This window comes from Tursiops truncatus, chromosome 15, assembly GCF_011762595.2.
Source record: "Tursiops truncatus isolate mTurTru1 chromosome 15, mTurTru1.mat.Y, whole genome shotgun sequence".
Lineage (NCBI taxonomy): Eukaryota > Metazoa > Chordata > Mammalia > Artiodactyla > Delphinidae > Tursiops > Tursiops truncatus.
In genome coordinates, this window is record NC_047048.1 from 15,677,946 (window position 1) to 15,693,502 (window position 15,557).

Consider the following 15,557-nt stretch of genomic DNA (forward strand, 5'->3'; position numbering starts at 1 on the left):
AGAATCCCCCTTACAATGCAGGGGACATGGGTTCGATCCCTGGTTGGGGAACTAAGATCCCACATGCCGTGGTTCAACTAAGTCCACGCACCATGACTACTGAGCTCGCACGCCTCAATGACAGAGCCCACGTGCTGCAAACTACAGAGCCCATGTGCCCTGGAGCCCGGGCGCCACAACTAGAGAGAGAAAACCCACACATCACAACTAGAGAGAAGCTCACACACCGCAACTAGAGAGAAGCCTGTGCACCACAACGAAGACCCTGACACAGCCCAAAAAGATAAAAGAAAATAAACAAAATGACATTTAAAAAAAAGAAACAATTACAACTTAATAAATGAGAACAATTCAGTTAACGAGAACTTTGATGGTATTTAAGCAGGTAAATGGCACACACTTGAAAAAAGCACGCTGAACGGGCTGCAAAGGACAGATGGCCAAGGGGAGTCAAGAAGTCCTATTAGCAATCCCCAAATGCAGGACCCATATTTTTCCATTGTACTTCTCTCTTCCTCGTAGAACTCAATGCTTGAAAGGTCCAGCACACAACAGAAATGTCATCAGAGTTGCATGAAATAATTATCCACTCTCCTCAGGAGAACTTTTGATCATTCCTGCTACCATGCTACCCACCAGTCAACCCCAAGGCATTTCCCTTTCCCAATCTCTGCTGCCTACCTTCTCCACATTGCTCCAAAACTGCCTAACATCCTTGGCCATGGTGGAGGCGATTCGGCGCAGCTTGGCCTGCTCCTCCCTCCGGGCCCGTTCCTCTTTCTGCCGCTGCTCCTCGTGGTGCCGGATCACCATTCGCACCACCTGTGGGGATGAGGTGAAAACACTCCAAGGCCAGACGCTTGGCCCATCCCCAAGTCAAGGGTAAAGAGAAAAGTCAAAGCCAAGAAACCTGGGAAGTCAGAGCTTGCCTCTCGAGACTAGAAGCATTTACAAGCACTGTACACCATTATGTTTGGTTCCCTTCCAACCAACCTACCCATCAAGAAAAAGCAAACCTGAAAACAAAATGGAAAGTAGTAGGTCCAGTTGAGGACATACCTTACGGGCCACGCCCCGTTTCCAACGGCGCTCCTGAGCAAAGTCGGCAGAGAGCCACTGCATCTCCTCACACAGATAGTCCCAGTGGCCCTTGGGGCGGGGAGGCTCGGGCACTTTAGGCAGTCTCTTCAGTGACCAGAAACCCTCCTTCCGCAGCTCAGCAATCCGAGTCTCAATCTCAGCCTCCTAATGAGGAAGAGCTAGGTCAATCAAGTTACTTGACATATACTTCACCTCATGACCATGGCTGAATCCCTGACCTCTGACTACGTACAGGCACTGACTGGACTGAGTGTTATATGCTTGTCTTGAGTCCACATACCAATCCTATGAGTTGATATTATACGCTCTTCAGGTGAGCAAAAAGATGATCAGGGAGATTGAGTGATTTACTTGAGATTACAAAGATAGGAGCTGATAAGTACTGGGAATTAAAAATACGTCTGACTCCACACACCAGATTTCATGCTTTTTCCATTTTTTCACACTCCATACCTTATGAATATAGGCACAACTTAGGAAAACATATCCAAGGGAAGCTTCCCAGAGAACAAGGAAAGCATGCTTCCTTACTGACTCTAGATACACTGAAGGGACCTTCACTGCCGCAGAATTCTACTTACACAAGAGTATATGTTCGTACTTAAAAATATGCTATAAAATCCAATTTACATAATCCAGTTAGTTTTTAAAAAATATTATTTTTATAAAAATGTACTTTTTTTAAAAAATGTACTTTTTTGTGGAAAATACTGAACAGTTATACACAAAAAGATTAACAGTGGTTAGTATTACAAAAAGATAACAATGTTTCTACATTCGTTATATCATAAAAAGAAAAATGAAAGCACTTGAAATTTTTATTTAACAGAGGTGACTTATAAACTCAGGACAACTGCCCTCATTATTTTTGTCCTCTCCTGACAAAAACTAAATCAAAGGAACTAACAGCCACAGATGAGACAAGAAACTAAATGGCCTGATGGTCACCAAGGAAACACCAAGAAAGACATGGATATTAGACCAATGGCTCTCAAGTTTGAGCATGCATCAGAATCATCTGTAGTGCTTTTTAAGACAGTGCTGGACCCCACGCCTAGAGTTTTAAATGGGTAGGTAGAAGAAGGGTACGAAGAATTTGCATTTCTAATTAAGTTCCCAGGTAATGCTGACGTTGCTGGCCCAGAGACAACATTTACCTCTGGTAAGTTTAACAGAGACTACAGGAGAAAAACGTGAAGTAGAAACCAATAAATCTTAGGAGGCTCATAGCTTACAAAGCACTTTTGTGTCTATTTTCTCCTTTAACTTAAACCTTTTATCAGCCTATTCACTACTACACCATCCCTATTTTAAAAAAAAGAAAATGAGGCTCAGAGTTCAAGAAACTTGTTCAAGATCAAAGCAGAGACTGTACTGTAAATCAAAGATAAGGAAAGAAATGTAAAATACCCATGGGACATAGGAGTTCAGGGAGGAAGACTCCTAAGAAGCCTCATGGGCCTTCCCAATACATACATGCTTGGCCTGCTCTGCAATCTCAGCATGGCTCTTCTCCCACTTTGGGCCCTTGTTAGCCAGGTCAGCAGCCTGGGGTAAGCTGAGCCCCTCCAGGGGCACTGTGGCACCATCTGGGGGCCCTGGAGGTCCATCCAAAGAGGAATCTTGAGCTATATGCTGGGGGGAGATGCCACCTGCCCCACTAGAGGCTGGGGAACTGGATGAGGCAGGGGACACAGGATTGCTGCCTGTCATGCCGTCCGACACCATCTAGAAAAGGGAGAAATGACAGATAAGATGAATGCTTAGCAGCACTCTACCATGGGTTTTAAGTACATTCCTTCATTCTATCTCCACAAGAAAAAGCTCTGGAGTAAGGTATCAACCTCATTTTTATAAACACAACATTTGGGATAAAGTTTTAATAAGGTACTCAAGACGGCAAAGCCAAGTTTCCAGTAAACACTTGGCATGCAAGAGGAATTAGAGCCTGACATTTACATGATTCCCAAATTCAAGACTACTACTATAGCACATGACCTCAAATTTTAATGATCTTTTCAGAACCTCAATGATTTCACTCACATAAACAACTCCCTGTTTTTCCCTCCTTTTCACAGCAAGTATGACAGATTCACCCATGCGAATAAATCTGAGCTACCACCAAATTCAAAAAGCATCAAAAAATCCAAGATCACCTAAACCTCTTTATGTTCATCACCAGCCTCGGTAGTTTCCTTTACTGGAGAGGTAGATGGGGAAAGGGAGGATTAGTCACTGTTCTCAAATATCCACCTATTACAAGGTACCGCATAAGCAATAATGAGTATAGAACAAAGTCCTACTTAAATGTGCATAGTGAGGGAACTCATGAAATTCACTCTGGCACACAAGCCTCATAGTGGGCCACTCAAATTCCTACCTCAACTAAATGAAGAAAAACATTATGTCGCATAATTTCCCAGCTGCTCAGGAAAATAATATCAAACCCATAACCATCAAAAGCCTACTGTACGGGAAACCTAGGTCTGTCCAGTTTTTTAAAAGTCATGATTTTCTTCTACCTCCAGCACTCCCTCAGTATGAGAAAAGAATGAATACTACACACCATCCATAAGGCTTACCTCATTCCAGTTCCAAAAGAAACCGAGCTATTCTCAAAGTACGCAGTCTTAAAAGCATTTTGTCACAAACCCCATTTCCAACCTGGCTTAATTCAACTTTTTTCAGGTAACGAGGAATTTCCATGCTCTTAGAGATCAACATTATATTAATGTCAAGTAGAATATGAGTATCCAACAGGCTTGACAGCCCACCTGAGCATCAAAGATTCTCCAAACTCAGTTACCAAGGTAGCTAGGATCATGGAAACCCGGCTAAGACCTGCCACATTTCTTCTGCCTCAAAGCCAGCAGCCCACAAAGCAGAAGCAGAGAAGGAACCCTCCCCACTTTCAAACCTGTGTTTGCAAGATTGGGAGCTGAGGGTGAGCAGGGGAGGGGCTGCTCTGCATGGTCCCACTCCCAGGCTCCTCTTTGGATGCCTGAAGAACGACTGGGTCGTTGTCACCACTGCTGCTGGCCGAGGGGCTGGCGTCCGGCTGCAGGGCATGCTGGGAGCTGGCCTCATTCTGGGCCACCGGCCACCGGGACCCGCCTTCCAGGGCCCGGGGCCCACTAGGGCGTCCCAGCCTCCACTCAGGTTCACCGGCCTCTGGAGCACCTAAAGTAGGGTAAAAAAGAGTAGAAATGGGATTTAGAAAGATTAAAGAATCTTCTTAAAAAACAGGGATAACACTAACAAATAAAGATAATCAAACACAGTGATTATAGCTTACGTTTCTTGAGCATCTACTATGTGTCAAATACCTTACTGAGTACTTACTTGATGTGTTCTATAATCCTCACATCTACCTTATAAACCAGATACATTTCATGCTATGATAAATGCTTACTTAGCTCCTTCTACATACCAAAAACAGAGCTACGCAGAAAAGACCGCTGACATAAACTTAGCTTACATTCTAATATTTCCTCTGTTTTATAAATTAGGAAATCAGAATACAAAGAGACCAGAAGACTTGCATAAGGTCACAGTAAGGAAGTAGGAGGAGGAGGACAAACCTAGACAGTCTGATGCCAAAACCAAGAGAACGTGCTACTCTCCTTGGTAGAGTCAGGGTGATCAGATCTTTCTCTCTCCGTAGTCCCAGATCTGTTATTGCACCACAATCATTATCTCAAACATCTTTCCCATTAGCATCAGCACATGAAATGGTATATGAGCCCTCACCTGTGTGAGCTGAGACCACACCCCCTGTGAAAGTCTGTACTTCCACGGTGCCGCCGTACTGAGGGGAATCACGCCTGAAACAAAAAGGGAGGAAAACGGCAGTGAGGAACTAATCCACATTTACCAACATCCATCAAAGCCTTCTTTACACCAACTTTTGAGGCTTTTAAATATACCCAAATCAGTTTAAAGGCGGAAGAGAACTACAGTAGTAAAAAAAAATCACATTTCAGAAAAATGAAAACAAACCACGTTTTGTGAAAACAGAATTCCCTAGTAACATGAGATTCTGGCTGGGGAGGAGAAGCAGGGAAGTGAAGCCCCCCAAACAAGTTTAAAAAGCTTAAGGGTAAAAGGCTCCAACTTCTGAATGGAGGACAAATTAACAAAGCCAAAAAAGCTGTCACATCCAGAAGCTCAAAAGGTGCTGGCTGCCTGGCAGCCGGCTCTCCTTTCCAGTGAGGGCTAAACGTAGGAGGATCCACCCTTCCTCAGGGCAGGCCCTGCGACTCCTATACCTGCGCCATATGACACTTCCCCAAACAGCAGAACTAGAGCAGGAGACCTTAGAGGAGCAAAGGTAAGGAAGCCCGAGCAGCAAAGAACCATACCCCGGAAATAGGCAGGGTAAACCCACACAAGGCCCGGAAGTGTTTCTCCAGTGTTTAAGGAAATTCTTTAACCACAGTGCAGCCTTCGATTCACTCTACCTTCCACAACAGAGTCACTGGAATCGAGCTAACCAGAATTCAAGAAGCTTGAACTCTCGACCCCCGGCTTTATTACTGTCTCCCAACCCGTCCCCACAGCCTGACCCAGCGTGACCCCTGACCTCTGCCCCAACTTGCCACTAGCCCTAAGATAGCCCCGCCCCCTCCTAGACTCCCACCCCACCCAACGTGCGCGACTGGGGGAGGGGCCCGCGCGTGCGCGCCTGGAGGCGGAGAGAGCCGGCTGCGCGCACCGCCCGGGGGCTCCCGCCAGAACCCAAGCCCACGCACCCAAGGGTCGCAGGATTAGGAAGCCTCTCATCCCTGCCCGTCAGGGAGCCCCCACCACCAGACCGCGAAAGGCTGAGATAAGGGGGGGTTCGTGCCGCCAGGTCCTGGCTCCTGACTGGATATGGTGGGCGCGGGCCCCGACTACTCGTCCCACGCCCCCCTTCCTCTTCCCGCGCGCCCCTTAGGGGGGACTGGGGTTGGTGGGCGGGCAGGAGCGCACCTGGGTCCGTCCTCTCAGGGCTCGCTCGCTCGCTCAGGCACGCGTGCGCAGACGGGCAGGAGGGGAGAGGAGACGCGCCCGGGCCCAGAACCGGCCGGCCTGGCCCCCCTCAGCCTGTCGCTATGGGCGCGCGCCGACAGCCTCGCGCACCGGCCCCGGGGCCCCGGCCGAAGGTGCGCGCGCAGCACCCCGGGAAGGTGGGAGGGGAGGCGGTGGCGGAAAGATGCGCGCGCAGTCACCCGTAAGGGGAGGGGGAGCTGTGGGGCGTCCGCCATCTTGTCTCCCTCTCCTTACCTGCGTCCTCGGGGGCGTGCGCACCACCCCCCCTCCCGCCGAGGAGGGGGGAGGGCCCCCTCTTGGCCGCCGCCTTCGCGGCCTTTAAATTCCCCTGGGGCCCGCGGTTACTGTCACCGCCTTGCTTCCACTGCTTCCTCTCGCGGCACAGAGATGCGGGCGGTGGGTGGGAAAAATGGGAGACGCTACTCGCAGCGAACCGCCACCGCCGCTTCCGAGGCCTCACCAAAATGGCCGCCGCCGTCTCGGCCGCCACCACCAACACCACCGCCACCACCACAGCTCACTATCGCTACCGCCGGCGCGGCCCGTCCTCTCGCGAGAGACAGTAACAGGAGGTTCGGGGAGCGGAGAGGTTCGCGTGCTAGCGTAGGGCGCTGTCCGAAGCGCAAGGCAGGCTGGGAGATGTAGTCCTCCCGGAGGCTCGCCGCTTGGTTCGCGGCGGAAAGCTTTTACCCTCCACCACGGAACCTGCCGCTGGGGCTGCTTTGCGGCTGCCAACTCGGATCGATACACCCCACTTTTTTTAATAGATCACCCAGAAAGCTGAAGCAATTTCTCAGGTACTTTCAACAAGTTAGTAGTGGAACCTGGGCCTCTGGATTCCCACGACAGTCCACTTATGTAGAGCTGCTTCGTTTTACACAAGGATGGTATTCCCAGTAACTCCTAAGCACTTATGCCATCTGTTAGCCAACTTTTTAGGTTAAGAACCCCTTTGGGAATATGATACCCTCACCCCGAAATAAAATAATAATAACAGATACCTTCTATTGAGGCCACTTTGTGCACTTGATTATCTCTTTTAATCCCAGCAGTGCTCCATTTTACAAATGATTTGAGGCTCATAGATTAACTAGTGACAGAGTCCAGAACGAAGATTCATAACAAAGCAGTCAAAGTCACAAGGATACAAACACAAAATTTACCACCTAAAGCCCACCCTAGGAGCCAGGTACAGAATCCCAGATAAAGCTCTCATTCAGCTCCTCTTCATCCACTCAGTTGAGCTCTTCCCCATTCTACTCAAAGAGCTGATTCTCTCTCTGTGTCGTTGATTTGAAGTACTGTTTTTGTTACAGCAAAAACCAGGGGTTGAAAACTCAAAAACCTAGGAGGACCAGGAAGGTAGTGTAAATAAAGCAAAGAGGGGCAAAATACATCAGATTCAGCCACAGGCTGTCAGTTTGCTACCTCTGTCCTATGCTGGAGCCTCAGGGCACACAGAAGTATCAAGGATGGATTGTTTGATTGAAAAAGTGGGTAAGTGCCCATCCATTTAGGCCCAGTTCAAAATCTTTCCAGGCCAAGCTTACATATTTCTGAGACTCCATAGAACCGCACTGAACTCCCAAGAGAGCTCACATTTCTTGGCCTTCCCATATACTTTTTTACCCTTTTTCAATATTTTTCCTTCAGAATTTAGCTCAAGGGCCACAACCCCCAGATGATCTCTCTTGACTACCCTTCTGGCTCCCATAGCCTCCTGGGCTCCATAAAGAACTGATTGCATTGTATCTGGATTCATGGTCTGTCCACCCCACGCCCAAAACTGTTGTTAACCCCTTGAGGGTAAAGACATGGTTTATACCTGACAATTCACTATGCCAGTCTCAGAAAGATTATTCAGGAAATTTACTAGTATTATCACACCTTATGAAACACAGAAATAACGTATTGGATATGTGAGCTCAAACTCAAGGTAAGTCTAAAGTCTGTCTTCCATTTTCATTGACTATAACCCTGGTCCAGCCACCATCATCTCTTGGCTTGGATTACTCCTGACTGGGCCTCCCACTTCCACTCCTGTTTCCCTTTACTCCGTTCTCCACACAGCAACCAGAGTGACCTTTTCATATAAATCAGATCATCATGCTCTCACACTTAAGATCATCTTAGTTCTCTTAAATGAAAATGATGTATCATGGTTTAAAATTCCCATAGGACAGACATTATGTTGAGCTGAAGAAGCCAGACACGAGAGTAAATACATATGATTCCAATTATATAAAGTTCAAGAGCAGACAAAATTAATTGATGGTGATAAAAATCAGAACAATAACCATTGGGAGAGAAAGGTTTTAACTGGAAAGATGCACAAGGGGGATACTAGAAATGTATCAGGTTGGTAAACTATGGCCCAAAGGGCAAGTCTTGCTCACCACCTGTTTCTGTACAGCTGGCAAGCTAAGAATGGTTTTTACATTTTCAAATGGTTGAGGAAAAAATCAAAAGAAGAAAAAAATATTTTGTGATATGTTAAAATTACAAGTTATTCAAATTTCAGTGCCCGCAACTAAAGGTTTATGGGAATCTGACCATGCCTCTTCGTTACATAGCAACTGTGGCTGCTTTCCTGCTATAGTAGCAGAGCTGAGTAGTTGCAGCAGAGACCATAGCCCACAAAGCCTAAACTATTTTCTATCTGGCATCTTACAATAAAAAGTTTGCTGACTCCTGTCCTATATCTTGATCTGGATGAGGTCACATCCAGGGGTGTATACAGATGTAAACATTCACTGAAATGTGCACGTAAAATTTGTACACTTTATGTATCTCACAACATGTATTTTATACTTATTTGTTTTCAATAAAATAACCCTACAGGATATGATCCCTGTCTATTTTTTTTAACCTCATTTACCCCTTGTTCACTATACTATAGCCACCATGCCCTTCTCCAAACCATCCATCCAATTCATTTCTGCTTCCAGAGCCTTCATCTCCATTGTTCCCTCCATCTAAAAATTTTTCTTGGAATTCCCTGGCGATCCAGTGGTTAAAACTCAACGCTTTCACTGCGTGGGCCTGGGTTCAGTCCCTGGTCGGGGAACTCAGATCCCCCAAAATAATAATAATAAAAATTTTTCTCATGGCCAACTCTTCCTTTTCATGAAGGTCTTAGTTCAAATGTTGCCTCCTCAGAGAAGTTCCCTGACATTAAATAGCCCTTTCACTGCCTGTCACTCTTTATCACATGCCTTTTTCACAACCCTTACCTGAAGTTATTAATTTATTTGTATGTTTGTTTATTGTCTGCCCCCTTCCCACTAAAAGATAAACTCCTTGAGAGCAGGTACATTGTCACAGCATTCACAGTATCTCTAGATAATTAATATATGAAAACCATTTCAAACAACCCTGTGAAGAAGAGATTGTTCCATTAGGCAAATGAAATTTTGGTTGAATGAAAAGTGAATAATGAAGACTCAATATTGTCAAGATGCCAGTTCTTCCCAACTTGATCTATAGATTCAACGCAATCCAATCAAAATCCCAGCAAGTTACTTTGTGGATATCAACAAGCTGATTCTAAAATTTGTATGGAGAGGCAAAAGATCAGAACAGCCAAAACAGTATTGAAGGAGAACCAAGTTGCAAGACTGACACTACCAGACTTCAAGCCTTACTATAAAGCTGCAGTAATCAAGACAGTATGGTATTGGCAAAAGAATAGACAGATCAATGGAACAGAAAAGAGAGCCCAGAAATAGACCCACATAAATATAGTCTACTGATCTTTGACAAAGGAGCAAAGGCGATACAATAGAACAAAGGTAGTCTTTTCAACAAATGGCGCTGGAACGACTGGACATCCACATGCAAAAATTTAATCTAGACACAGATCTTATACCCTTCACAAAAATTAACTCAAAATGGATCACACACTTAAATGTAAAGCACAAAACTATAAAATTCCTAGAAGATAACACAGGAGAAAATCTAGATGACCTTGTATGTGGCGATGATGACTTTTTTTTTTTTTTTGGCTGCGTTGGGTCTTCGTTGCTGTGCACACGCTTTCTCTAGTTGTGGCGAGTGGGGGCTACTCTTTGTTGCGGTGCTCGGGCTTTTTATAAAAAATAATTTTTTTATTTTTGGCTGTGTTGGGTCTTCATTGCTGTGTGCAGGCTTTCTCTAGTTGCAGTGAGCAGGGGCTACTCTTCGTTGCGGTTCGCGGGCTTCTCCTTGCGGTGGCTTCTCTTGTTGTGGAGCACTGGCTCCAGGTGCGTGGGCTTTAGTAGTTGTGGCACGTGGGCTCAGTAGGTGTGGTTTGCAGGCTTCTAGAGCGCAGGCTCAGTAGTTGTGGCGCACGGGCTTAGTTGCTCTATGGCATGTGGGATCTTCCTGGACCAGGGCTCGAACTGTGTGTCCCCTGCATTGGCAGGCGGGTTCTTAACCACTGTGCCACCAGGGAAGTCCAATGATGACTTTTTAGATGCAACAACAAAGGTATGATCCATGAAATAAATAATTGATAAACCGGATTTCACTGAAATGAAAAACTGCTCTGTGAAAGACAATGTCAAGGGAATGAGAAGATAAGTCACAGACAGAGGGGAAATATTTGCAGAAGACCCATCTGATAAAGGACTGTTATCCAAAATATACAAAGAACTCTTAAAACTCAAAAATAAGAAAACAACCCGTTTAAAAAAAAATGGGTCAAAGACCTTAACAGACATCTCACCAAAAAAAGATACACAGACAGCAAATAAGCATATGAAAAGATGCTCCACATCGTATGTCATCAGGGAAAGGCAAATTAAAATAAAAATGACATACCACTACACATCTATTAGAATGCTCCAAATCCAGAACACTGACAACATCAAATGCTGATGAGAACGTGGAGCAGTGGGAACTCTCATGCATTGCTGGTGGGAATGCAAAATGGTACAGCCACTGTGGAAGACAACTTAGTATTTTTTTACAAAAGTAAATATACTCTTACCATACAAACCGGTAATCACTCCCTTTAAACACCCAAAGGAGTTGAAAATTTATGTCCACACAAAACCTGCACATGGATGTCTACAGCAGTTTTATGTAGAACTGCCAGAACTTAGAAGCAACCAAAATGTCCTTCAATGGGTGAATGGTTAAATAAGCTGTGGTACATTCAGACAATGGGCTATTTATTATTCAACGCTAAAAAGAAGTGAGCTATCAAGCTATGAAAAGACATGGTGGAATCTTAAACACATTACTAAGTGAAAAAAATAAATCTGAAAAGACTGCATACTGGGACTTCCCTGGTGGTGCAGGGGTTAAGAATCCGCCTGCCAGTTCAGGGGTACACGAGTTCGAGCCCTGGTCAGGGAAGATCCCACATGCCACGGAGCAACTAAGCCCGCGCGCCACAACTACTGAGCCTGCGCGACACAACTACTGGAGCGCACGCACCTAGAGCCCATGCTCCGCAACAAGAAAAGCCACCACAATGAGAAGCCCACGCACCACAATGAAGAGCAGCCCCCGCTCGCCGCAACTAGAGAAAGCCCGCTCAGCAACGAAGACCCAATGCAGCCAATAAATAAATGAATTTTAAAAATTAAAAAAGACTGCATACTGTATGATTCCAACTATATGACATTCTGGAAAAGGCAACACTATGGAGATAGTAAAAAGATCAGTGGTTATCAGGGATTGGGGGTGGGGAGATGGGACGAATAGGAGCACAGAGGATTTTTAGGGCAAAGAATACTCTGTATGATACTTACTGGCGGGTACATGTCATTATACACTTGTCCAAACCCATAAAATGCACACCAGGAGTGAACCATAATGTAAACTATGGACTTCGGGTGATAACGTGTCAGTGTAGGTTCGTCAATTATAACAAATGTACCACTCTCATGGGAGATGTTGAAAATGGGGCGATACTATGCATGTGGGGGGGCAGGGGCTATAGAGGAAATCTCTGTACCTTCCCCTCAACGCTGTGAACCTGAAACTTCTAAAAAATAAAGTCGTGGGGAATTCCCTGGCGGTCCAGTGGTTAGGCCTTGGTGCTTCTACTGCAGGGGCCTGTGTTCTATCCCTGGTCGGGGAACTAAGATCCCACAAGTGGGATAAATAAATAAATAAATAAAATAAAGTCTTAATTTAAAAAAAGGTGAATGATGCCCATCTTTATAGACCCTCCTCCCATCATCCTCAGAAGACAAGGCCAAGCCAGAGTCTGAATGGATTGAACATAGCCTTGTACTACTAATTCCTTACTATGTGACCTTGAGCAATTCACCTCACCTCTCTGAGCCTCTCTCCCCTCATCTGTAAAGTGGGGCTAGAGTTGCTGATGTAAAATTGCTTTGAAAGCTCTAAAGAACCAGCTAAATGCAGGGGTGTATTTTAAACCTCTATTTCAGAGTCTCAAACTCATGATCTTCAGGTCAAGTTTAGCCTTCAGGTGTGCTTTACATAATGTTTTGATATTCTGAGTATTATTAATACTTTAGGCAGGAGAATGAAGGTTCTTACTTGCCATAAGCCCCACCATTTCTAATTGTCTTTTACTGGGCGACCTCACACATCATATCTGCCTGGCTCCTGAAGGCAGTTGAATCTGCAACTTCTTGTTCCTACACGTGAGTGGGAGAGACGAGAGCAAAGATGACACAGCCCTTGCTCTCAAGAATTTAGTCTCATTACGGAATGAGCTGTGAGCTTGGCAAAAAGTCAGGGCAGAGCGTTTTGATGCCACAGTGGTCAAGGGTCGTGTCAGATCCAGTGGGGAGGACTTCCAAGGGAAGTTGTCGTTTGAGTCTGACCTTGAAAAATTTAGGCATGAAGGGTAGGCACTTCAAGAAGATGACATGGCCTCAGTGAAGCTGAGGGTTGTGGGGGACAGTGAGTAGATCAGCTTATTTTCTTTATAAGGGAACAGATTGAGACAGATAGGTCACATGGAGCCAGGCTGCCAAAGGCCCAGCATGCCACGCTAGGTAGTAAGGGATTCGTTCAGAGGTTACAGGGAGCTATTGAAAGTTGTTGAGCAGGAATTGGCATGGTCCAGACTCCACTTTCCAAAGGACAATCTAACAGAATGAATGGGGTGGCTGTAAAGATAGCTGTAAGGCTGGAGATAAGAGAGGCCAGAGCTGTTACCCAGTTGTAATGGGGGCTACTGGCCAGCAGGTGGCAGTGGAGATGGAGGGAGAGACACAGAAGAGGAAGAATTAGCAGGATTTGGCAGACAGTTGATTGCTAGTGATAACGATCCTCTAAACAGCAGTTCCTCTTGCCTTCTGTGAAGCTAGCCTTTCCCAGTCTCCTCCTACCTCCTACCTCCCTGGACGCTCCTTCTCAGTCTTGCTTACAGGCCACTTCTCCTGGACACCTCCATCAATTGTAGGGGGTCCTCAGCATACTTCCCTCAATTGCCTTCTCTCATCCAGCACGTTCTCAAGGGCAGAGGCAGGTACCCCAAAGCTTCAGGACCCCTCCCTTACAGGGACCCTTCGTTACTCGAAGTATCTGGGGGTTATAAAACAGTCTAGGTGAGGTGGGAAAGCCAGGTTGCAACCCGAAAGCATTTGCACATAAGCATTTCTGATAATTTGCCTAAAGAGAAGAAAAAGACACTAATCCCTAAGGCTCCAGTAATTTGTCATGATTTCATCATGCAGTCCAATGACCACCTCTTAAGTCAAGGACTCGCAAGGGTTATTCCCACCTTGGAACCTGGTTTCCCATCTAACACGTGGATTCCTCCTGCAGGCATCCCAGGCACTTTGGACACATACATTTAAAACTAACTCTGGTGGTCCAGTGGTTAAGACTTCCAGGCTTCCACTGCAGGCAGCGCGGGTTCGAACCCTGGTTGGGGAGCTAAGCTCCTGCATGCCTCATGGTGCGGCCAAAAATAAATTAATTAATTAATTAAACTGAATTCATGATCTGAACCACAAATCCGCTCTGTAGTCCACCACTATCCACCCAGTTCAAACCAGAATGGAAGGCAACACCTTCCCTTTCCCTCACACCTCACATCAAGCCACCGAGTATTTTCCATTACATCTGAAATATTTCTCTCCAATGGATATTTCTATCCATTTCCCTCCAGTCCCACACCCAGTTCTTAGCCCTTGATGACCTATACCAAGTGACAGTACCAAGAACTGGCTTGTTGGAACTGCAGGGACTTTAGTCCTCCCCTGCCCCACTACCAATATCTCTAACTGCCTCCCCACCCCATTCTTTGATATGGACAATGACTGTTTTCTCAGTCTTATGTAAAGTGATATGCAAATGAAGTTTCTAGGGGAGTCTAGTCCTCTAGCCTTTTGCTCTCTACCAGCCAGACAGCTGTTCCTAACCCTCCTCCAGACAGCTGTTCCTAACCCTCCTAGGGCTTGCGCTGTCTTCACCAGCCTCCTGAGTGGTCTCCCTGTGGCCAGTCTCTCCTCCCGCTAAAGTCCCAGCTCTGGCAGGGTTTCCATTCCAATGGGGGTAAACAGAGAACAGGCATGAGAGAGTGTAGGACAATGTCAGGGCCTCATAACGTGGTAAAGCAGGTGGAGAGGGGCAGAGATGGGGGGTCTGGGAGATGCCATTTTAGACGAGGTAGTCTCTGGTGAGGTGGCAGTTGAACAGAGACTTGAAGGTTTCTCCTCCACACAGCAGCCAGGGAAAACCTCTCTAACTTCAAAGCTGATAAAGTCACTCGACTTCAAATCCTTTCATGGTTCCCATGAAACTCCTTTCTGAGACCCACAAAGCCCTGCTTGGTGGCCTTTGCCAAATCCTCCGGCCTCATCTCTCCCAGCCCTCCACACACCAGCCACGCTGGTCTTCCCACTCGTGTCCCTTTATAGGCTCTTTCTCTACCCTGGGCTTTCTCACACATGGTTCTCTTTCCTTTCTACCCAGTCAAAGCTTACAGAGTAACATCACTGCCTCCAGAATCCTTCTCTGGTTCTCAGACTACATTATATCTCTTATTACATTCTGTGCTTTTTTTTTTTTTTTTTTTTTTCCTCTCAGCACTTTAACACTGGAAATAATTACTCGACTTCCTGAAGGCTCATGGCAAGAGAGGGGTCACATTTGTCTTGTTCACTTATGTGCACATGTCTATACGCATTGTCTGGAAGAGTGACAGGCACATACTAAATATCAATGGATAGGGGTTGGTTGTTGACTCTATGGGTTTTTTTTTGCGGTACGCGGGCCTCTCACTGTCGTGGCCTCTCCTGTTGCAGAGCACAGGCTCCGGACGTGCAGGTTCAGCGGCCATGGCTCACGGGCACAGCCGCTCCGTGGCATGTGGGATCCTCCCGGACCGGGACACGAACCCGCGTCCCCTGCATCGGCAGGCGGACTCTCAACCACTGCGCCACCAGAGAAGCCCGGTTATTGTCTCTATGACCCACATATGTGAGATTCACTCAAAAATTATAACAGTG

The 15,557-nt window shown here is 46.2% G+C and overlaps 1 protein-coding gene across 4 annotated transcripts in view; it reads right to left on the minus strand.

Annotated features, from left to right (window-relative positions):
- The window catches only part of SRCAP (Snf2 related CREBBP activator protein), a 32,422-nt gene extending 25,836 nt beyond the window's left edge, over positions 1-6,586 (minus strand). For 3 of the 4 annotated variants that reach the window (XM_033839938.2, XM_033839939.2, XM_033839936.2), the window contains exons 1-6: positions 6,367-6,586; positions 4,852-4,925; positions 4,019-4,281; positions 2,578-2,829; positions 1,060-1,245; positions 682-822 (exon numbers count right to left, since the gene is read on the minus strand). In XM_033839938.2, coding sequence (XP_033695829.1) covers positions 682-822; positions 1,060-1,245; positions 2,578-2,829; positions 4,019-4,072 — 633 coding nt within the window. In that variant the 5' untranslated portion in view covers positions 4,073-4,281; positions 4,852-4,925; positions 6,367-6,586. Of the gene's footprint in view, positions 1-681; positions 823-1,059; positions 1,246-2,577; positions 2,830-4,018; positions 4,282-4,851; positions 4,926-6,072; positions 6,253-6,366 lie in introns of those variants that run through there. The other variant, XM_033839937.2, reaches the window with a different exon arrangement.
- Between the last annotated feature and the right edge of the window lie 8,971 nt (positions 6,587-15,557).